Source organism: Somniosus microcephalus, chromosome 16 (assembly GCF_052327205.1).
Source record: "Somniosus microcephalus isolate GS21.2 chromosome 16, FLI_Smic_1.0, whole genome shotgun sequence".
Classification (NCBI taxonomy): Eukaryota; Metazoa; Chordata; class Chondrichthyes; order Squaliformes; family Somniosidae; genus Somniosus; species Somniosus microcephalus.
The window spans coordinates 35914352-35938157 of NC_141002.1; the positions used below are offsets into that span (position 1 = coordinate 35914352).

Here is a 23806-nt window from a genome sequence, read left to right on the forward strand (position 1 = left end):
AGATCTATTTAGATTTTTTAAAATTAAGTTTGTTCTCAAGATGTTGGTGACACTGGCAAAGCTGCATTTATTGCCCACCTCTAGTTGCCCTGAGAAGGCTGTGGTAGGCAGCACCTTGAACTGCTGCAGTCCTTGTGCTGATGGTCCTCCCACAATGGTGTTCGGAACTTCCGAAATATTGACCCAGCAACGATAAAGGAATGATGATGTATGTCCAAGTCAGGATGTGCCTTGGAGGGGAACATGGAGGTGACGTTGTTCCCGCAACAGTTCTGCTCATGTCTTTCTTAGTTGAGGTTGCAGGGGAGGAGGCTGCTGTCAAAGTAACCTTGGTGAGTTGCTGCAGCTGGGGTACATACTGTAAACAGTGTGCTGGTGGTGGAGGGAGTCAATACTGAGTCCAGTGGCAGGGGCACTGATCTGTCCTGGATGATGATAAGCTTCTTGAATGTTATTGCGGCTGCACTCGTCTAAGTGAGTGATGCGTATTCCATCAAATTCCTGTTTTGAGCCTTGTGGATGATGGAGAGGCTTTGAGAGGGTCAGGAGAGGTGCCACATGTCACAGAGTACCCAGAATTCTGCCCTGTCCTTGTAGCCATCGTGTTGATATGGCTAGTTCAGTTCAACTTGTGACCAATGATAACTCCCCAAGATGTTGATGGTAGAGGACTCGGCAATGCTGGCGATATTGAAGGTCAAGATTAGATGGCTGGGCTTTCTTTTGTTTGAGATGGTCTTTACCTGGCACTTGTGTGGTGTGGATGTTACTTGCCACTTGTCATTAAAGTCCGGATATTATCCTGGTCCTACTTTCATTATTGTGCAATAGCTGAACGCCATGGAATCATCAGCAAACTACAGAGAAGCAGCTGAAGATGGTTGAGCCAAGAACACTTTCCTGAGGAACTCCTGGAGTGATGTCTGGGGCTGTGATTACTGACCTCCGACAATCACAGCCATCTTCCTTTCACTCCAGTCACTTTCCTATTCATAACATTGACTTCAGTTTTGCTATGGTTCCGTGGTCACATCATCAGTCAAATGTTGCCTTGGTATCACGAACAGCTACTCTTGCTTCTCCTTTGACATTCAGCTCTTGCATCCATGTCCGAATCAAGGCCGCAATATAGTCTCGAGCTAAGTGGTTATGGCAGAACCCGAAATGAGCATGTTATTGGTGAGTAGATGTTGGTTGTTGGCACTATTCATACAATTTCAGGTAGAGAGGTGTGCCATATCACTCTTTGCTTAGTTTATAGCACACATGTCCACACATAATGGGACACTATCGGGATTTCTAGGTTGCTAGACAATGTCCATCTAATTGTACCACGGACTATTTTAATTATATAATTTTATGTTGACTCTTTTAGCTTTCCCTTGGTTTTCTTCCTGGGAATGGCATTTATCATGTTACTGTGTGATGAGCTGCATAGATTCATCTATGTGTAGTTCCACTTCAACAAACTTTAGCTTACCAATGCCTTTGAAGGATTTTTACTCCCATCACTTATCCTTAGCAACTATAATTCTTGCACCAGCTATAGGCTTAGAAGAAATCCAGCATTACCCTTCATAAAATATACTGCTGTCTTTAGCGTTCCTGTGAACTTACTGAGATCTAACAGAGAAATGTCAGAACCATCTTCACTGAAATTTTCTGCAGTCTCAGCTTTGAACCTGCATTTTGATTAATTTCCATGAACTTTCACTCAGCAATAAGGTTTCTTGAGCACCCAGAATCAACCATCTACTTCCATGGTTCACCTCAAATCTTGTGGAATCTTTCCTTGACATGGTGTTCACTTTTTGTTCAAGTTTTCTTTGTTAACAGAAGCAGACATTTGTCTACTATTAGCTTTGTCCTGTGAGATGTTTACAATTTGGCACATTTGTCCTTCTGTTTACTGCTCAGCTTCTATAGTTGCATCTTGGCACTCTGCTTCTTGAACCATAGATTTTCTTTGTAAGTGGAAGCAGTTTCAAAAAATGGTTCATTTTCTCATTTTGTTGACATGGTTTTTATTTTCTGGGCACTTGTGGATATTCCCCACCACAGAAATAACAATCACTGAGTTAGGCTTTTATGCCCCTTTATTTTGTTTTTGTTGCTTAATATTTAACTTGCCAACAATTGTCTCATTTTACACATCTTCTGTCCAATTAACCACAGTTCCAACAGATCGCTGCTTTTGTCTAAAGTTTATTGATAGAACTTCCTGAAAACACAATCTGTGTTTGGAGGTTACAATTCACATTCTGGTATTAACATTTTGCTGCGATAACTGCCTTAGTTATATAAACTATTGAATACTCTCTTTCATGTTCTGTTGAACCAGGTGAAAATGGATTACTTTGTAGTTTTTTTCCTGGACATTAAATGCTTGGTGAGACCTATTTTGGCAGTATCATACGCATCACGCTCTCTCGTATTAGTCAGAGTGTGAATAATTTATTCCAGCTCTTCCCACTGTGATATCGGAGTAGAGAATTTTTCTGCTCAGGTGCAGTAATATTGGCCCAGAAATTCGGGTCGGGGGCTTCCTGCGGGTGCAAGTCCCCGACCTGCACTTACCTTGCGCGCCGGCCGTTGAGCTGTGGGCCTCCGTGGAATTCCGATCCGGGGCCTGCTCCAGCTGCCGGCGCGCAGTGCTTGCGTATCCCAGGGGCGCAGTTAGTTCAATACGTCCCCTGGGATCACGTGGGCCATGGGCAGCCAATCGGAGCAGGGAATGCTCCATTCATAAGTCTGACAGGAAGTGCTGTCAAACTTAGAAATACTACGGGCCCTTTCTTCTTACAAAACATCACTAAATCTTCAAATAAATTTTTTTTAAATCACATTTTTAAAATAAACTATAAATTAAATGAAATAACTATTTTAAACAATAATTTAAATTTTTGAAAAAAATAATTTTATTTTCTAACAGAGCTAAAAATAAACTTATCTTGCTTTAAAGTATTTAAAAATAATAAACCTGTGGAAAAAATGTTTTAATTTTAATTAATTCACCACTTACCTTGTAAAAAGCAGGCCTTACGCCTGCTTTTTACATTTCTAAATTCTGCAGGCTTACCTTCCTGGGAAAACCTGTAATGCGCACGCGCAGCTTCCCCCGCGCACGCGTTCGACCTCTGAACCCCTGCTTTCAGGGGAACGGAAGTGCCGGTTTCCCACGCATGCGCAGTGCATGCAGGAAACCGGCACTTCCATTGGGCCTACAGGTGAGTACCCCATGCGTACTCACCCGTGGAGACCCGAATTTCTGGGCCATTATAACTAATCACTGATGCTTTAAACCTCCTCAGCTACTTTGATCGATGAATTGAAACTGGCAACATGGAAGATTGTGCATCAGATACAAGTGGAATGTGCATCATTGAGCCTATATTGATAACAGACTCACAAAGTTTGTATCAAAACCTTTTTTTTCATCTCACCTTTTTGGTTTGTCGGGTATCTGATGTGCATGAAAACCCATCACCATCTTTAAAAGTCTCCACATCAAGATGCTGAGATATCTACACTAGTAGAATTTTTGTCTGCCCAAAATAAAGTGCATGCTTTCTCCCCATAGGGACACACTCTAAGCATAGGCAACAATTGGCTTTGTGACCTCTAAATGCATGCAGGACTACTATTGGAGTTTAACCAGCTAAAGGCACACAGCTTCCCAGTACAGAGCACTAGAAATCTTCCCACTGTTTGTCCAGCTGGGACCACTCTAACCATTGGGCATTGGCTATCGGGATTATCTGCAAGCAAGTGAAAAGAATCCCAGCACTTAGTGACAGGTACCCCTCCAGGTCCAATCATTAGTAATGCCCTGGATTACTCCAGACCTGCCTGGTTCAAGTATTGGATTACTGGCTCTGCTACAGGGGGTTAACTTGGCTGCAAACTTCTGTCACCAATCATGTCATCTTGAAGCCAACGTGACCCTGAAGAGACCCTGCTTATCTTCCATCCCCCAGGGAATACAGTAATTAGTTGGCTGTTAGACAATTTAGAAGCATGGATGTGAGCCTTCATTGAATCAACAGCAGGTACCAGGAGTTTCTCATGAGCAGCATGGTATGCAACAAACTCACCATAAAATGTGTGAGTGCATTGCCATCATCCTATTGGCCACAGCGAGGATACACAATATACTCGATGGGATGGTGGTTCCATCAGTTGGAAGTGCAGAACTTCAGCAGCAGCTGCTCATCTCTCTGAAACCCATTTATAGTGAGTCCTGCAAAATGAGTATATGTTCTTGTGCCTGGCTGCCATTTAGTGCCTTCCAGCAGTGTCATCCCAGTGTCAGAATGTCCTCATCTGGTATACAATGAACTTCTGCATTCTGGAAGGTTCTATACAGGGAGTTTGCATCATGTCCACTACCTTGATGTTCTAGATATCAAAATGTAGTACTGTGTACCAGGCTTGCCCCTCATCAAATGCTTAATCAAGTCCTGATGTCTGTCCACTGTGAGGCTGATTTCAACTCCAGGATACTCGGTGACAAATCAGTTTAGGTTGAAGTCCTCCCTTCCTGCAGCCACCTCTCCTTTTTGCCCATGATAAAGCTTTTAACACTCCTCTTGCTACATTGTGTGTAGAACTGCGTTATGAATAAAATTGAAGAAGATTCTTTTTACAGGATGACGGTCTCTGTATTCATTCATGTTCCAGCAGCACACATTCTAATTTGCTGACAACTTGCATGTCAGCCTGGAGTTTACTTAATAAATGACAGCATTACCTCCATGATTAGCTCTGTTTGCTTAATACATATGCAATGAAATAATATTGTCTTGAATACCATGGTGGGGAGAGAAAGAGAAGAAATTCAACTTAAGTTTATAAAAAAGATGTAATCCCCCTTGGAGTGAAGTTTCAGATAAAAGACATTTCAGAGCTGGAATATTGTATCCAACATCTGTTGAGAATCATTAGTTAGTCCATTTGATACTAAGGGGCTAATAGCTCAGGCGATAGTTTGGAACTCTTAAGAGCTTCTTTTGAATAGAGAACTTTGTTACATTATACAACTTTAAATATTTAAATTATGGTACAATGAAGGGCCTTGGCACCAAGTTCATCATTTTTCACAGAAGGGCAGGGAGCATTGGCTCCCCGTACCACTGTTAAACTTGGAGACATTCCACCCCCACTCCAACACTTAAGTTTTAAGATATCCTGCCTCATTTGAAAACCAATGTGAGAATTTGAGTCTTCCAGCAGGGATTTTGCCATCGTCATAGAATTTACATTTTTTTCATTGCTTTAAACAATATCAAATTCAGATAGGAAATGTATTCGCTGGACCCCGCCCTCCCCATACTCATGGTATAAATTACTTCCACTGCCACTGAAAACATTAATTCAATTCCAAAAGTGCATTTGTGCCATTTATGGACACTAAAATAAATCTATTCTACCCATAAGGTCAGCTACTGAATTTCCTTTTAAGGTATGCAATGTACAATCAAGCATTAAAGCATCTATCGAGAATAAGTTTCAATAGTTTTGTTGATTAAGAAAAAAAATAAAGCTCCATGGATGGCTCATTTTGTAAAAGCACTGCTTAGTGCAGAACCAAGCCACAAAGAAGGTCTCTGGTTTGATTCCAGTATTTCATGAGTTAGCTTATTTTGGTGGAAGGCAGTAGTACACTAGAACTGGGACCAGTGCTCCTGGGCTATGAAGGGGATTAGCCAGAGTCCTACTCTAATCTTTATTCCAAGGCCCCTGCTGGCAGTTATTTGTATGTGGACTTTGGGTGGTGATGGGATCGGACTGGTCCCACCGTCAAGTGTTTTTGGTGAACAACGTCCTTGAGTCAGCTACCTGAGTACCTGTGGAACTGTACTCCCGTATGAGTCAGCATTTTCAACAAAAGAGGGAAAAAAATGAAATCCTAAAAAAATAGAACTCTAATGCATTGTACATCACACAGAACATTTTCCTTCTAACTTATTTTTTAGATGAAAATCACCTCATTTCTTTTTATGTTGATAATGAGACTTCCAAGGGTTAAACGGTAATGGAATTTTCATTATCATGTTTGTTCTGAAGTACAAGACAATCTGATATTTCTGAAGCTCAAAGATGCGTTCCATGTTGAATTTGTTCCTGACAGAAACGTGTGCTGTGAATAATGGAGGCTGCGATCGTACATGCAAAGACACTGCAACAGGAGTCCGGTGCAGTTGTCCTGTTGGATTCACACTGCAACCTGATGGGAAAACGTGCAAAGGTTAGTTCCTGTTTGCTTTGTAATGCATCATCAGCCTTCAATGGTTTTTCAGTACTCAAAAAATGTAAATATTCAGACATGTAAACTGCACACGGTACAGCTGTAGTTGGCATGGTAACACCATTTCAATGTTCCTTCAGAAGATTAAAGATCTGTTAACTACCTGAAATAGTTCACACAAAATTGTAAAAGAAACATTTATGTAACTTTACTGCAAAGCAGTAAATGTAACTAGAGAAAAAATTTTGTTAAAATTATAACGCATGTTGCTCCTTTTGATCTTGGTGATTCAGGCAGAATTCAGGATGAGAAAATTACTCCTTGGCAGCATGCTATTTTCAAGGCCAATGCGTGGATTTTCTATTACGATAGCAAAATACTGCAGATGCTGGAAATCCGAAATAGCAACAGAAAATGCTGGAAAAACTCAGCAGGCCAGGCAACATCCGTGGAGAGAAAATAGAGTCAACGTTTCAGGTCGAAACCCTTTGTCAAGACAGACAAAGGGTTTGCCCCGAAACATTGATTCTATTTTCTCTCCACGGATGTTGCCTGGCCTGCTGAGTTTTTCCAGCATTTTCTGTTGCTATCGTGGATTTTCTATATTTGGTGCAGTTTATGCAAGAATGGCTGTTGGTGGGTTCTAGACAGACTGAAATGGAAATGTACCTTGACACCCAGTTTTCCAAGGCCAGCATATTAGCATAGCTTCAGGTGAAGATTCAGGCACACTCATGGTGGAAATGGAAAATTGCGTGTAAGTGAAATTTAAAGCAATGCGAACAATTGAAGAAGAATTTCCAATAGGGTGCCGGAAATTCGGAAAACTTTTGCAAAGCCTCAATGCTTTACTCATGGCTGAATAGGCAGGGAACTAAGAAGCGATGGCAAAAATAAAGGGAAAGGTGCAGGCACGAGTCTGCAGGCAGGTGACAGAACAGCCTAGCAATGGTGCCCTGTTTGATGGAAATGGTGCTGCCTGAGGTGGTTGTGAGGATGGTGCCTGCAGGGAGGCGGAACCAAGATTCAGATAACAGCTGACCCGGATTCACTGGATGTGCCAGCCCTATGCTGCATGGTTACTGCAGGTGTCCCTGCAACAGATGGCACAACTTTAGATTGAACTCTCTGCGGCCTATACCCTGAAAAGGCAGTTTCCATGATCATTTCCAGATAGGTGTGCCAGGGCCGGAGAAATAGTTGCTGGCATCTTGACAGGTGCAACAAATCACACCAAAGGCAAACCTCCTTTTGGTGAGACCTTCTAATTCAGAAATGTTGCTTAAGTTACAGATCAAATGCACATTGTAAAATCAGTACCCTTGTCATGAAATACATTTCCTTTGATCTCCAACAGCAAACATTATTCATCAATATTTCATTACATACTCTTAGGCAGACTAGAAAATGAGGATGGGTGCCCAGCACCAGAGATAAAATACATCGTTAGCCCTCCCCTACTTTATTGGTGTATTGGAGAAAGGAAATGGGAAATCTTGTCCATTTAGTCTCCCCTTCATTGGTATGTTGAGGCTGACTAACACTCTTCTACTCTGTATTCTGACATATGGCTCAAATGAACACCAAGTACCTTTTTTGATTATAATGATAAGTATACCAGCTATTCAAAGTGCAGGAACATAAATATTTTATCTTTTTAAAAACAAGTTCTAGGTATGGACTGTTACATAATGGACTCTGAAACCGAGAGTCAATTCAAATTCAGGTAGTGGACTTAAAGGGCCCAGAATTCCAGCGACCATAAAGGGCAGAAATGCAGTACAATCTGGGCGGTGGGTGTTTTTTATTAGTTATTAATTTTTTCCCAGTTATCTTCCCTCCTTCCTTGAAGATGTTTGGCTAATTCCTGGCAGTTCTCCAGTAACTCACTGAAACAGTTACTCATCATATGCAAGTCTAGGCAGTGAGTGTTGGCAGGGTATTTGTACCATGGAAGCCATCACACATCAGCCCTACCCTGTCCTGAAATGATGTGTACACTTACATCTTTAGTAGGGGTCACTGGCTAGTGATGAAGAGCAGGAACCTGGATGATTTTTTTCCCTCCCTAGCCCAGGGTACTGAGGTGCGTTGTCATGCCCAACTACTGCCACAGCCAAGATTGGCTCATCCCGCACAAACTTAGCATTGAAACCGTCACCTTCAGAGCTGGATGGGTTAATACCGTAGCATGTTATTAAGCCGTCCAGAGAACTGAGTCAAAGCCAAATTATATTTCTGATACTCTGTTTCTTCTGCTGGCATTAGCAGCTCATTTATATAGCAAAGAGATTGATGGTTTTGCTATTTGTGAGTCTACTTTATGAACTTGTGCAATGACAGGTGAAGGTTCAGTCACCAGTCAGTTCAGTTTCCATTTAGGTTGCCTTGAATGCGAAGATTGTCTCCCTGCAGGTCGAAAAGTCAAACCTGGTGGTCCTTGATTTTCCTGTCTGCTGGCTAAAGGAAGTGATGGTGCAAACCTGCGAATGGATCAACCAGGTTAAGTCTTTGGGGGCCAGATGGAGGGAAAGGAGGTTGCTACATGGCCTTCTCCCTCCAATAAGGAACCCAGGACCATTACAGTTGCTTTCTAGGGCCTACTGCAACCATCCACATGGCAACCCTATGTGGGGTAGGCAGGAGGGAAATCCTATAGGGTTAGGGTTAGGCCCTGACCCCTGCTGCTATTTGCATGCAGCGGGCTGGGAAGGAGTAACCAGCAGCAGCAGCAGTCCCAGCAGGGGCTGGGTCAGGGAAATCCCAATCAGGGCAATGTGGTGGCAGTAGGCCTCAACGCGTATATTTTCATTCATTCTTCACTATAATGCCGCTTGATTTTGGCAAGATCATGGAGGAACATCCTAACATTAGGAGCCTGACCACACTGAGTGCAGGCCTCATCTGAAATCAACACCAGTTTGCAATTTATTCACAAAGTGCCTCCACACATTAGGTAGTCACATTCCCGGTCTTCATTCTTCAGCCAGTCCTGGTTCTTGATTCTCCTCCCTGGTGAGCACAATTACTTGATTTGTGTTACCCACCTGCCCCACCCAACCCATTCATCCTCTGGTTCTGTCCTTGTTTATAACAAAAATGCCATCACATGCTTACTACTGTGCTCTTGTGACTTTTGTGCAATTGTAGTGAGAAGGCTAAAATATTAATCAAATATTACCATCAAATATATAAATGGCAAAATGTAATAAGGATTCCATTTAAGACTGAGGCCTAGAAATTCAGTATCGCCACGTTTGGGGCGTTATAGTCGAGCGTGCGCTAAATTTAGCGCCCGGCGCAAATTATCGCTACCTTCAGCGAAATTGACTTGCTTCGCCCCAAGAGGTGCTTGGTGCGCTAAAGCAGGCACTGCACGACTGTCCTAAGGCACTAAGCCGGAGAGGCAAGGCGCTACCACCGAGGGCGGGCGCAGCGCAGGTGCAGCCAGTTAGCGATTGCACGCAGACACGCTGGCGCCGGTCACCTCTTAAAGGGGGAGGGTCGATTTGGCTTGCAGCCACGCCCTGCACGTTGGAGCCCTGATTATCGGCCTGGACAGACCTGCTGCGACATTCTAACGCCTAGGACCATGGAGAGGGCCAGGGAGCGAGCGCAGCGGTTCAGTGAGGGGGCCCTGAAGGTTCTGGTTGGCACAGTGGAGCGCAGGCGATCTATCCTGTTTCCGGACAGTGGCAGGAGGCCGCTGCCCAATGAATATCGAAAAGCTTGGAGGGAGTTGGCACACAGAGTGACCTCCAGCAGCATGGTACCTAGGACCCCTGTGCAATGCAGGAAGAAGTTCAACGACCTCACTCGGGTTGTCAGGGTGAGTACCCTTTCCAGTATCCTCTTCATCCCTGCATGTGCACCTCACTTTATGGCCAAAGGGTCCTGAAAGCCCCAATGCCCAGCCCTCATCCAACACCTATGGGCCTTTCATGAAACTCACATGCACATTCAACACTTTACACACTGTAAGGGCTATTCCACCATGGGAGGCAGTGCAGCCAAGATCAGGGCTTCACACTGTAAGGGCTATTCCACCATGGGAGGCAGAGCAGCCAAGATCAGGGCTTCACACTGTACTGAGAGCCCGTCCTTTCTCTTGCAGGGCAAGCTGGTGCACAATAGGAGGCAGCAGCAAAGGACATGGGGAGGCCGTCCTGACCTTAAAGACCTCAGCGATCTGGAGCAGCGAGTGGAACGGATTATGGCAGGCCGGATGATTGGCCCCGTCGCCACTGGAGATGCCGACCCCGTCCTGGACAGCAATGGTAAGGTCATCACCTTTTTGACCTCTCTCCTTCCACTTGTGCCTCACACCAGCATCCTTTGCCACTATCGAACCAATACAGTGCATTGCAGCACTCATGCCTCCCTCGCTGCCGCCCTGTCCTCACGCTAAAGCGACTCTTGTACCTCCCTGCTTTCAGATGCTGATTCGCCAGGTGAGGAGGCGGGCCCTCAAGCTGCCACTGTGAGTGATTCTGAAGGCGAGCAGGAAGAGGAAGCCGGACCATCAGTGCCACCCTCAGCCGAGGCAGCCCATGGCCATAATGGGGACACGTCTTCCCTGGAGGGGAGCAGGGGGGAAGGGTCTGAGGAGGGTGAAGCTCCGGGGCCCAGCGGGCAGCAGCAACATGGTGGGGGGGAGTAGGGAAGCTCGGCGGCCTTCTCCCCGGAGGGAGAGTCTGGCCTCCAGTCCTGCTACAGTGAGCGCAGAAGAGGTGCGGCTCCTCGCTGAAATGGGTGCCCAGGCGGAGCAGAGGCACACTGAGCTCATGGCTGCAGTGGCAAGGATGCCTGACTCCATAGAGTCACTGGCAAGGAGTGTCCAGGACTTCGGGGCAGCACAGGCAAGGAGTCTGCAGGACTTTGGTGCAGCACAGGCAGCAGAGGCGGCTTCCACGCAAGTGCTTAGTCATGCCATGCAGTCAGTGGCTGGTCTGATGCAGACACAGATTAGGGCCACACGAGCACTGACTGCTGCCACCCTCGCTGGATCGGGCAGGATTCGCCGAGGCCCTCGCCGCGCCGCAGCAGGCCAGCAGCCTGTGCTTCAGCAGATTGCTCCGCATGCTGCAGTGCTGCCCCGTGGGAGTGCCAGTGTGTCGTCCGACCAGGGAGTGCCTGTGCTCTGTCAGGATGCCAACACTGTCACTCCTCCACTGCAGCTGCCACCACCCGTAGGACAGACTGCTGCTGCCCATGCAGAGTTGGAGCAGTCAGCAGCCGGGCCCTCCAGGCCCAGAGCTGGTCCAGGCCGTCCCCCAAGGGCATCTGCCGACTCACTTTCTGACACTCAGCAGCCTTCCCCCAGCCTTGCTGCAGCCACTGGGGTCCCATTGCAGAGGAGCTGCAGGGTGGGAAGGGGCCAATCTCGCAAGCGAAGCAGATCACCCTCGCAGGCCAAAAAGTAGGAGGTGTGGCAAAATGCTGTGAATTTTTTTAGTGAAGGCCGAGGATCATGGTCATTTTTGGTTAACTCTTTTGTTGATTGTCTCCAGGTTGTGAGAGCCAGTTATGTGTCTGACTTTTTTTGGGGGTTTCTCTGTATTTCTTTGTCATGCGGGAAGGGCACAGAGTTTGTTAAACAAATAATTGTCTTTATTCAGATTGTGCATGTTTGCCCTTTGAACTATTTGTTGCCTTGACCGGCTCAGGGTTTGCGGAACCGTTCCATTCATGTTCTTTCAATGGCACAAGCCATTCCCTCAGAGGGGGCCTAGAACCGACTTGCAATAAGCCGCTGACGGACGGCCCTTGCACTTTGTGCCTCCCTCCTGTCTTGGTGCTCCTCCTCCTCATCCTCCTCCTCCTCTGGTGGTGCTCCAATGTCTGCTGGCAGTGGCTGAGTCCTGAGGATAGCCAGGTTATGCAGCATGCAGCACACTACAACGAAATGGGAGACTCACTCAGGCGAGTACTGAAGGGCTCCCCCGGAATGGTCCAGACAGCGGAACCGTTGCTTTAGCATGCCGATTGTGTGCTCAATGATGTTCTTGGCCGCTTGATGGCTGTCATTGTATTGTTCTTCAGCAGGGGTGCTGGGCGCACGGAGCGGGGTCATCAGCCAGGTGCACAAAGGATAGCCCTTGTCCCCGAGAAGCCAGCCTCCTGGGTGAGCCGGGGCTTCGAAAAGGTCTGTCACAGAAGTCTGGCGCAGGATGAAGGCGTCGTGGCTGCTGCCTGGAAAGCGGGCATTGACAGCTAGTATCAGCTGTCTGTGGTCACACACCAACTGCACGTTCAACGAATGGAACCCCTTCCGGTTGCGGTAATCCTCGGCATTCTCTTGAGGCGCCCACAAAGCCACATGCGTGCAGTCAATGGCGCCCTGGACCACGAGGAAGCCCGCTATTCTTGCAAATCCCATTGCGCGCTCTTGCTGCTTGTCCAGGGTTATGGGGAAGGAAATGTACTGACGTCTCCTTTTGAAGAGGGCATTCATGACTTGGCGGATGCAGCAATGCACCGCGAACTGGGAGACATTGGTAATGTCCCCAGTAGCGGATTGGAAGGAGCCGGTAGCATAGAAGTTGAGAGCCACTGTCACCTTCACTGCCACCGACAGAGACGTCCTGCTCCTAGGCTGAGGCTGCAGATCTGTCTGAAGCAGGTGGCAGAGCTCAGTGATCACCTCCCTTCTGAATCGAAGCCTCCGAATACACTGCTCCTCAGACATGTTGAGGTAGGAGAACTGCTAGCGGTATACCCTGGGAGTGTAAGGCCTCCTGTGCCGACGCCTGTTGGCCCTCCTCCATCTGGCCATGATTGGCACTCTCTCTCAGCATCTCTGAGCCCTCTCAATGCAATAGAGAAACCCAACGTTTCCACCCATTGTAGCCCCCATAATATATGGCCACTCAAGGCTATGGCACTGAAAAATCAATCCAACTGCAAAGTTCTGGGCTGAAGCCAGAAGTACCTGTGCGAGTGCTGACTCAATGCAGAAAGCTCTCTCCCTTTGTCTCTCTGCAAATCTCTCTCTCTCTCACACAGAAGGAGTGGTCCAAAAATGGCTACCACTAAGAAGCCAGGAAGAGCCCCCTTTAAATAGCGCCCCCCCAACCCCACAGCGACTGGGAACCGTTCCAGTCAACCAGTCTCTGGGAGCACCAGGCGGAAAGAAGGGGGGCGCCACTGAAGTTCCGGTTCGGGGCGCACCAAGGGCGTTGCACCATGAAATGACGTAAGGATCTGCATGCGCAGCTGAGCGGGCATTGCGGGTTTGCGCCGCCGCTAAATGTCTGCTCAATTTCGCGAGAGGCGCAGGTCTCGCCGCGCCCGGGCGCTAGCCGCTTTGGGCCCCACTTATCGCCCTCTTAAGGCGCTAACAACTGAATTTCTCCCCCTGAACCTTTTGTGACAAAAGTTCAATCCTGACCCAGTTATTCCAAACAGATCTTGTTCAGTCAGTTTGGATTGCTGCCCGGCATCGACATTCAGCCTACCTCTATTGATCAGTTTAAGAAAAAATGTCTGAATAGATTTGTCCAGAGGGAAACTGTTTACATTTAAATGTATATGTGACACACTCCATCAAAATATCAAAGCATGTTGCTTCAGGAAATTGAAGCTGTAACAAAGAAAACATGAAAGTGATAACAATGGAAATTTCTGTTACTGATACCGAGGCTTTTCTGTGATCATATACCAATTCCTATTGTACACAGGCTAGACCTTTTGTAAGCACCTGTTTCTGGCAGAGATTAGACTGTGTTTAACATTGCATTCAGTCAACACTTGGCTGAGTGCTTTTTTCTCTTCATAGCATTAAGAGCAGCAATTGCAGGGCTAAATGTGCCACCACCCCAGCTGAAACCCAAAGCTGCTGACAAATTACATCAGCTAACGTTCTGCAGTTGTACAGGATAAATCTTCCCAGGGCTTGTCTTGGATAATCTCTTTAGGAAAGGCAAGCAGAGCGTAAATTTTTCAAGCTGGCTTTGTGTCTGTAAAGGTCTATTCAGGGAGATTTAGGTGAGGTTTAGCGCAAGAAAGACGAGATTAACATCAAGTGTTCAGAACTGTATCAAACAAAGACCATGCACCTATTTCTAGCAGCTGAAGAAAAAAGGCAGTTTGGGCCTTTTATTTGAACATTACTACTTTAAAAAAAACAACTTCTTAAAATATTACAAGTACAAATGACAAAACCATGGGAGTAATTTACAAGTTGGCTGCCTGGGAGCAACCTGGTGGAGGGGTCCATTGTCGAACCCGCCCGATTTTCGTCCCTTTGATTACAGTGGGCAGGCGATTCACTGAGTTACCACCCAGATGGTGACGTTGAAAATGTGTTCGTATTATTTCATAAATTACAAAGAAAAAGAGAATTTCTCCCTTTTTTGTGAACAGAGGCTAATATAGCCCAAAATTATTTTGTTTTATTTTAAATGCTAAATAGCCTTTTGATAGAATTTCTTTTATAACTGGAATTCAATTTCTATCTCTAAATCAAAATGATTCATTCATTTCAAGAGCATCCACTTCAACAGTTTATTTAACAGATTTTAAAGAAATTTATGAATGTTGTTGACTCACATTATATAGCAATGTGGTATAGCAGACTGGGCTCCATTTGGAACACTGCATACAACCATTGTACTTTGGCACACACTTGGGCTGTTTATCTTCCGTGTTTTTGGGTGGGACTGGGGTGGTAGTGGGCCAAAAAGTATGGGCAGCACTTACTGCCCAGTTCCTGCCGAAATTTGGAGCTGGCCGGGAAATAGATGAGCAGCGCTCCATCTGAAGCAAGCAGGTGGCCACTTAAAGATACAAATCTGTAGGACCCTGGTGCAATTTTGATATTCCATTGAGTGCTCCACTAATGGGACTGAGCATTTTGTTTTATTTTTTCAAACTGGTATTTAAAAAAAATAATATCTGTTGGAACATCCAGACTAGTGTTTCTTCTCCTTCAGATACTTGTAGGTGCCGCGGCCTGCTGCACAATGAAAGTATCATGGCAGTTCCCAGGGTCTTGGACAATGACATGTGGTCTTGGGATGTTTTGCTATGTTAAATGCGCTATATAAATGTAAGTTGTTGTTCAGATACCACCTGACCATTAATTGAGTGCAAACCCTTTCTGTTTATGTAGGTCATAGGGTTGATATGATGCACCCAGGCTCTCCCATGACTCCCTCCATATGCTTCCAATGGGCAGAAGAGACTTCCCCAGGAGATCAACACAGCCTGGTTGCACATTGCTGAGGAGGGCACAAGCAGGGATGTGGTCAGGAGGACCTGGGTGCAGTGCCGCAAACATTTCAATGATCTCAGTAGATCACAAACCGTTAGTACAAAGCCACACGCAACCTCATCCTGCTGTGCCTCTCATCATATCCCCATCACTCTGCCTTTCATACCCTAGTCCTGCACATCCTTATTCACACCAACTCACCTTGCACCTCCACCCATCCCTCCCTATCTACATTATCACATCCTCATCTCACTAGCCACCCCTCACACTCACCCTCATCCTACGGCAATCATACCAACTAACAACACACAAGGGTAGGCAGTTGAGTGTTTTATGCAATGTTCATGTAAAGTTTCTGTTAATATGGTGTCAAACATTGAAACCTTTATTTTCAACATTTTGCATTCTTGGACAGATTTGTGTGCACCTTTGGAAGTAGCTCAGTGAGTTGCAGTGAATGGTGAGACATAGCGGTACCCCCCGCAATGGTGATGAGTGTGAAAGGAATGGCTTGGATATTGTAGGGATGCTTTATGGTGTTGGTGTGGGGTGGTGTCAACCTGGCACATCATGTGGCAGCCAGGGTATACAGTGAAGTAAATCTGGTAATGGAAAGGCCATCCCTGGCCTCCTGGGCAGCAATGTGGTCAGGTGCTGATACCCTGTGTTCTGTGCAGCATCAGTTGATTGCGGAGAAGGTTGGTGTTGTTGTTGGTGATGCTGGTGTGCCTGGTGCTGCTGGTGTTGGGGTTGATCGTGGTGGGATTCTGCGGACCAAGGTGAGAGAGTATAAAGGGCACCCATGCTGATGGAATAGATGGCAGGTGAAGTAGAGATGACAGAAGCGATCTGTCAATGGTGGGAGAGGTAATGAGGTCAGACTGGATGGAGACTTGTGTAAAGACTTGCAGCATCCTGAATCTGTATTGGAAATGCAGTTTAGAGAAGCTAGTGGTTAAGGGAACATTTCTCACTCAGCTGGGAGCTTTGACTTGACATTTGAAGCTGTCAACTCATCAGCTGATTCAATGACTACTGACCTTCCGCCTCAGCTTCACAGACGAGGTCTAGGCACAGTGGAAAACTGGTGGGCGACCTGTCAGATCCAAAAGGCTGGGAAAAAACCATTGATAAGTGGCTGTAAACAAGCCACTAATGATTTTAAATGCCTCCCCCGCCGCAGCATGTCGGGTCTGCTCAGCACTGACAGATCCGACATTTGGTAAAGGCGCATGGCGGCGGGGTCACAGCGGGGTCCTGACCCGCTGGAGAAAAAAAACAAAGCCAACTAATGCCTGAGGCAAAATGCAGCAAATCTACCAGAAAATGTAAACAAAAAAATCTTCATAACTTTTTGTGCCAAAAATGAAGCATTCTTATGTAAGATTTAGCATGAGACTGACTTCCTGAATTCTGCAACAGTACAGAAGGGGTTAAAAACCAATTTCACTCACAGAAGAGTGTTCCAGACCTTTCATTAGATTTTGTTGCAACAATTAGTTCAACAGAAAACAGCTCCAAGGGAGGGACCAAACCACTCGACATCCAGTGATTTGTTCAAATATATGTTTGATAGATCTTCTTGAACTTAACCAATATTTAAATTCCTGAAGATCCAGTCAACATTTCAAAAGTATATATCAGCCTGTCTTTTTCAAATCGGAAAATCTGTCTAAAACTTCCAAAGAGAAATTTAGTTAAATCAGATAATTTCCATCATTGGTGAGAAAAAGAAAAAAAAACAACCACTATGTAAGAAAATTAATTACAGTATAGTTTAACAGAGAAGTGGCAAATTATTTATTTTCTATTATAGGGGAGCTAATTACGCTTAACTACTGTAAAAAAATGTTAATGTTACTGATATTATTTGCTTGTTTTATTATTATTTAATAGATGTGTTTGGCCGTTAAAGCCTGAAATAGTCTAGTGTAGTGTTATTCTGCCATCTTCCAAAGATCAGGAGAATCTCACAAAGGCATGGGATAGATCCAGAGATAATCTGGAAAAGCTTCTCTGCTCAATATCTGGAAATGCAAATTTTACCTAGATATCAAAACCATTGAAAACACTCGGCAGGATATAGTCTCAAACATGGAAACCTAAAAGAATAGAGCGTAATAAGGATACAGGAAACCCAAAAATGTGACACTGCCCAACGTTAATCTACCTTTCAGAAACCTACTTAAGCAGGCCAGGCCCCAGGATCTCCAATGAATCCATTTATATTGGCAAGGTGTGCACTGTGGTGGAGTCTTGCCTGAAGTCAGGAAATTCAGCTAATTTGAATGAAAGTCAGTCTTTAATGAGACTCACACTTGTCAGTGGTGCAGCATTATATTCTCCCCTCAAATCTCACCATGAAAAATCAGGCTTGTTGGCCTTATCTCACCAAGCATATCAGTTCACTTTTGAAAAGATTGCAGAAGAGTATGTGAGAGCGTGTGTGAAAAACACAATGGCCCGGATTTTGCTATAATAATACCGGTGAAGCTATCAGCGCTCACCATTATTATGGGGTAAATTGGATAACAACTTCTGGCATCTGCTCATGCGCAGTTAAACGCGGAATCCAGAAGTTGCTGTCAGAGATACCCTGCACCTCCACATAGTGTGCTGTTGCAATTCTCACTGATAGACTCAGCATTGAAATGACTGCAACGGAATGAATGTGCTGCACTTGCCCACTAATTCCACACTAAAAACGCCTGAAAATGTTAGGGCTGGTGCATTCAGGAGTAAGTGAGTTTTTAACAGCATGGTAAGTGATAATTACTGCTGAGCAACCTCTCTGGCCCTGAAAAATTAATCCAGTTCAAACTTCCACTGCAACTCGAAGAAACAGAACATCTAACTGCAAGCTGCAGAGTCCCATGTCGTTCGGGAAATCAAGTTTAAATGATTGATGGTGGTTGCTTTAAAGCCCCCCAAATATTCTAATTAATTACAGCAGTGTTAGTTAGAGAATGTACAGTCAGCAACTACCGTATTAAAGTGCAGTAAAGAGAAAGAAAACCAGAGTTTGTGCCCTTAAACCTCAAGAGCAATCAAACTCTTACCTCACTTGGTGTTTACTTAACAGCTATTAGACTTTGTGACCTGAAGGAATTGATCCCCCAGTTAGGTTGGCATTTTGCCCTCTCTCGGGCACTATCACACTTGGTTAATTTGTTCACAAATGTAGGTGGAACATCGACTAAGATTATTTTTTTCTGGCAGCACCTGCATATGCAAATGTTGCTTCTTGTACAAGTGTGAATCTTTGCTTAGCTTCTTAGACATTTATCATTAAGATTTAGTGCTGTGTTTGTGGTAAGGAATGAACATCTTTTTCAACTTTTAAATGTTGTCCGAAGTTCCCCTCTTGCGCCCACCCCAATTTGCATGTAGCTGTATGAATAGTCTTTTGGTGTCACTTCTGCTGTCGGTCTCTCAAAAGGAAGGGGAAAAAAATCATATGCCACTTAAACCACAGACCCTACTGGGTGGTGATTGCTGGTCACCACCATAGCACTATTCAAAGCAAGCTCTCTGTGTCTTGGCAAAACATTTTTCTCTCAGCCAATATCCCCAAAAACAGATCAAGCAGTCATTCATTTCATTGCTGTTTGTAGGACTTTACTGTGCACAAAATGTCCGTCACATTTATGCACATAACTATAGTAACTGTATAATGCAATTTATTCTCTATAAAGTACTTGGAGATGTTTCTGAGCGACGTGGTAAAATGGTATGTAAAGACAAGTTCTTTCTTTCCAACCACCATGACAGTGCAACTAACACTTATTTTTGTACTATTTATCCCTTTTGCCTTTGTACCACTGCACTGGGTTGGGGTCGAATTTGGGCCATGGGTTTCTTTAAAACTTTTTCTATTCTTTTCTTGTTTTGTTGATAATATGGTAGTTTTGAAATATGGCAAATGTCAAACAATCCAGTGTCTTAATGTTCAGAACTATTGTCAATATGGTAAATAACTGAATTGAAGAGATTATTTTTAGATGCAGTTATGCTCCAATTCATTTTCTCCTTCCATAAAAGCAATTGGTTTCAGTTCGGCAGCTTACAACTGTAATCTACCTGTTGCTACAAGATTAAAAATTGTCTGCTCAAATGTTCATTACTGATGAGTTCACTGTTAAATACACTGCTGACTGTAAATCACCTGGGCAGCTCCTCTGACCCATTCCTTTAATGATTTTGCCCTTGACTGGTTTGTGCCTGAAAGGTGTTGATACTGATCTAAAGTGGAATCTCTTGTGCAGACTTCATCATTGAGAACACAGGATGCCAATCAAGTAAGGATTACCACCATAATCTGTGATGCAAGTCTATAACCCCAATGACTTCTAAATTAAACACGGGAACACATTGTTTGTCCATGCATGCCTAACAAAGTCAGCAAACAAGTCATTTTTGAAAATTGTACAGCATTTATGCCCTGAGCTGGGAGAACGGAGCTTCAAATATCCTTCTGGTATGCCTGAAAGTCAGAGCTGTAAAGTAAAGGCATTGGCCTTTTGGTTTGATGGGGTCAAAAGTCTGTGTTTTGGAACCCGAGATATATTTTTTTCAGAGGCTTTTATGATGCTACCTTAAGGCTCTCTTTATTGCATAGGATTACATAGGACATACAGCACAGAAACAGTCCATTCGGCCCAACCAGTCTATGCCGATGTTTATGCTCCACTCGTGCCTTCTCCCGTCTTTCCTCATCTAACTCTAGCATAACCCTCTGTTCCCTTCTGCCTCATATGCTTATCTAATGACCCCTTAAATACATCTATACTATTCGCTTCAACCACTCCCTGTGGTAGCGAGTGCCACATTCTCATCACTCTCTGGGTAAAGATGTTTCTTCTGAATTCCCTATTTGATTTTTTGGCGATGATCTTATATTGATGGCCTCTAGTTTTGCTCCTCCCTACAAGTGGAAACACTCTCTGTATCCACTCTTATCAAAACATTTCATGATTTTAAAGACCTCTGTTAGGTCACCCCTCAGCCTTCTCTTTTCAAGAGAAAAGAGACCCAGCCTGTTCATCCTCTCCTGATAGGTATACCCTCCCATTTCTGGTATCATCCCTGTAAATCTTCCCTGCACCCCCTCCAGTGCCTCTACATCCTTTTATAATATGGCGACCAGAATTGCACACAGTACGCCAAGTGTGGTATGACCAAGGTTCGATACAAGTTTAGCATAACTTCACTACTTTTCAATTTTATCCCTCTAGAAATAAACCCTAGTGCTTGGTTTGCATTTTTATGGCCTTGTTAACCTATGTCGATACTTTTAGTGATTTGTGTATTTGCACTCCGAGATCCCTTTGTTCCTCTACCCCATTTTAGATTCTTATTTTCCAAGTAATATGTGACCTCCCTATTTTTCTTACCAAAATGTAATACCTCACATTTATCTGTGTTGAATTTAATTTGCCAAGTATATGCCCATTCTGCAAGTTTATTAATGTCTTATTGTAATTTGTTGCAGTCCTCCTCAGTATTGACTATCCCCCCCAATTTGGTGTCGTCCGCAAATTTAGAAATTGTGTTTTTGATTCCACAGTCTAAATTGTTAATATAAGTTGTGAACAACAGTGGTCCCAGCACTGATCTTTGTGGGACCCCACTTTCCACCTTCTGCCACTGTGAATAGCTACCCTTTACCCCTACTCTCTGCTTTCTGTCTCGAAGCCAGCTAGCTATCCATTCTGCTACTTGCCCCCTGACTCTGACCTTATTCATTAGCTTATTATGTGGTACCTTATCGAAGGCCTTTTGAAAATCTAGATAAATTACATCGACTGCATTATCCTTGTCTACTCTCTCTGTTACCTCTTCAAAAAATTCAATTAGGTTGGTCAAGCAAGACTTTCCCTTTTGAAACCCATGCTGGCTACTCATTATTATATTTTTCATTTCTAGATGTTCTTCTATTTTCTCCTTTAGTAGGGATTCCATTATTTTTCCTACCACTGATGTTAAGCTGACTGGCCTATAGTTCCCTGGACATGTTCTATCTCTCTTCTTAAATATAGGTATTAAGTTATCTATCCGCCAGTCCTCTGGCACTACACCTTTTTCTAATGAATTACTAAATATGTGTAGTACATAATGCCTCTGCTGTTTCTTCCCTAGATTCTTTTAAAATGTGTGGATGTAACCTGTCCGGACCAGGGGTTTTATCTTCTTTGAGTTTCATTAGTTTATTTATTATATCTCCTCGTTTTATTTTAAATGCTCATTACTATTCTCATCATCCGATGTTATCTCCACCTGCTCTATCTCCCTGGTAAATACTGAAGCAAAGTAATTATTTAATATCTCTGCCATCTCTCTATTGCTGCCTGTGGTATTATCCTCTCCATCCCTTAGTGGCACTATTCCCATCCTGGCCTTCCTTTTTTATTTATGTGCCTGGAAAATATTTTTACTATTTTGTTTTATGTTCCTTGATAATTTAATTTCATAGTTCCTCTTTGCTGTCCTAATTATTTTTTTTGACTTCTCTCCTAATCTCTTATTCTCCCTTATCATGCTCTTCCCGGCTGTCCATGTACTTAATGTATGCCTTTTTCCTTATCCTTATCCTCAATTTGTCCCTTATGGCTTTATTCATTCACGGTGTCTCATTAGTGTTTAGCTTGTTCTTGCTTATCAGCGGAATATATTTTTCCTGGACTCTGTTGAACATCATTTTAAATGTTTCCCATTGCTATTCTACATCATTGTTTGCCAATACTGTTGTCCATTTTATTTTCCCAAGTTCTATTCTCAGGCGCTCAAAATCAGCTTTTCTCCAATCTAATACGCTGGCCTTTGTTATACCTATGTCCTTCTCAATTAGTATCTTAAAGCGTATTATATTATGGTCACTATTGCCTAAATGCTCCCCTACTTTTACTTCTCTTATTTGCTCTGATTCATTCCCCATTACTAGATCCAATAGCGAATCCTCCCATGTTGGGCTTTTTACATATTGGGTTAGGAGTCCTGTACACATTGTAAGAACTCCATTCCCTTATCCCCTTTACCTACCTCTTCTGTCCAATTAATATCGGGGTAGTTAAAATTCCCCATGCTTATTATTCTATGTTTTTTACTAATTTCCCTAATTTATCTGCATATTTCTTCCTCCACCTCCCTTCCACTATTAGTTGTAGACTACCCCTATTAGTGTCATTAACCCTTTATTATCTTTTATCTGTCTCCACATGGATTCTATTTCTGTCTTGCTGATAGCTGCATCACTTTTTTCTACTGCTATTATGTTATCCCTAATAAATACAGCTACTCCACCTCCCCTTTTCCTCTCTCTGTCTTTTATAAATATGTTATACCCTGCAATGTTTAATTCCCAGTTCTGTAGCCATGTCTCAGTAATCCCTATTATGTTTGGTTCCTTGCAACGCATGATTGCCTCCAGCTCCCCTGTTTTATTACGGACACTGTGTGCATTGCTGTACAGACAGATTAACTCATTTTTAATAGCACTTTTATTTTTAACCATCTTTTTAAACTCCTGTTCGATAACTCTATTACCTGGCCATCAATGTCCTCCTTTTATGCTACACTTTTCAATGTAAATAACCTTGTACCAAAGCAATCAGAGTCATCAAACTCTCCCTGGAAAAGGGTTTTGTAGGTGCCTATGACATGGCATTTGGTATCAGGTTTGCCATCTTTGATCAGGTCACCTGTGCTCAGACCCATCAGTCTGCCCATACAGGCTATCAATGCACTTTGTACACGTACACAAGGAGTTGCACATGCACAGAAAAAATGGCCATTTCTGTTGTTTCTCCAGGGGTTCTGCCGATTTTTCGCTGATGTTGCGGTGGAGGATTGGGAGAATATTACAGGAATTCTCCCCTAGAGAATTTTACAACCCAAAAGGAGGCCATTCAGCCCATTGTACCTGTGCTGGCCCTCTGAAAGATCTATTTACTTTGTCCCATTCCCCTTCCCTTTCCCTATATCCTTTTAAATCTTTCTCTCAAATACTTATCCACTTCCCTTTTAAAATCTATTATGCATTCTGCTTTTATGACTGTTTCTGGTATGGCATTCCGAATAACCCTCTCTATATAAAAAAAAATTCTCCCAAACTATCCCTTTGTATTTTTCATAGAATCATACCGCATAGAATACAGCCATTTGCCCAGTTTTGGCCCATTGTGCCTGTGACAGCTCTTTGGTAGAGCTAGCCAACTAGTCCCACTCCCCTGCTCTTTCCTCTTAGCTCTGCAAATTTCTTCCTTTCAAGTATTTATCTGATTCCCTTTTGAAAGTTACTATTGAATCTGCTTCCACCACACTTTCAGGCAATGCATTCCAGATCACAG

General features: G+C 43.9%; 1 protein-coding gene across 2 annotated transcripts in view; it reads left to right on the top strand.

Annotated features, from left to right (window-relative positions):
• The window catches only part of scube1 (signal peptide, CUB domain, EGF-like 1), a 489492-nt gene that overhangs the window by 314979 nt on the left and 150707 nt on the right, over nt 1–23806 (top strand). For both annotated transcript variants that reach the window (XM_086008801.1, XM_086008802.1), the window contains one exon: nt 6131–6247. In XM_086008801.1, the coding sequence (XP_085864927.1) occupies nt 6131–6247 (117 nt within the window). The remainder of the gene's footprint in view (nt 1–6130; nt 6248–23806) is intronic.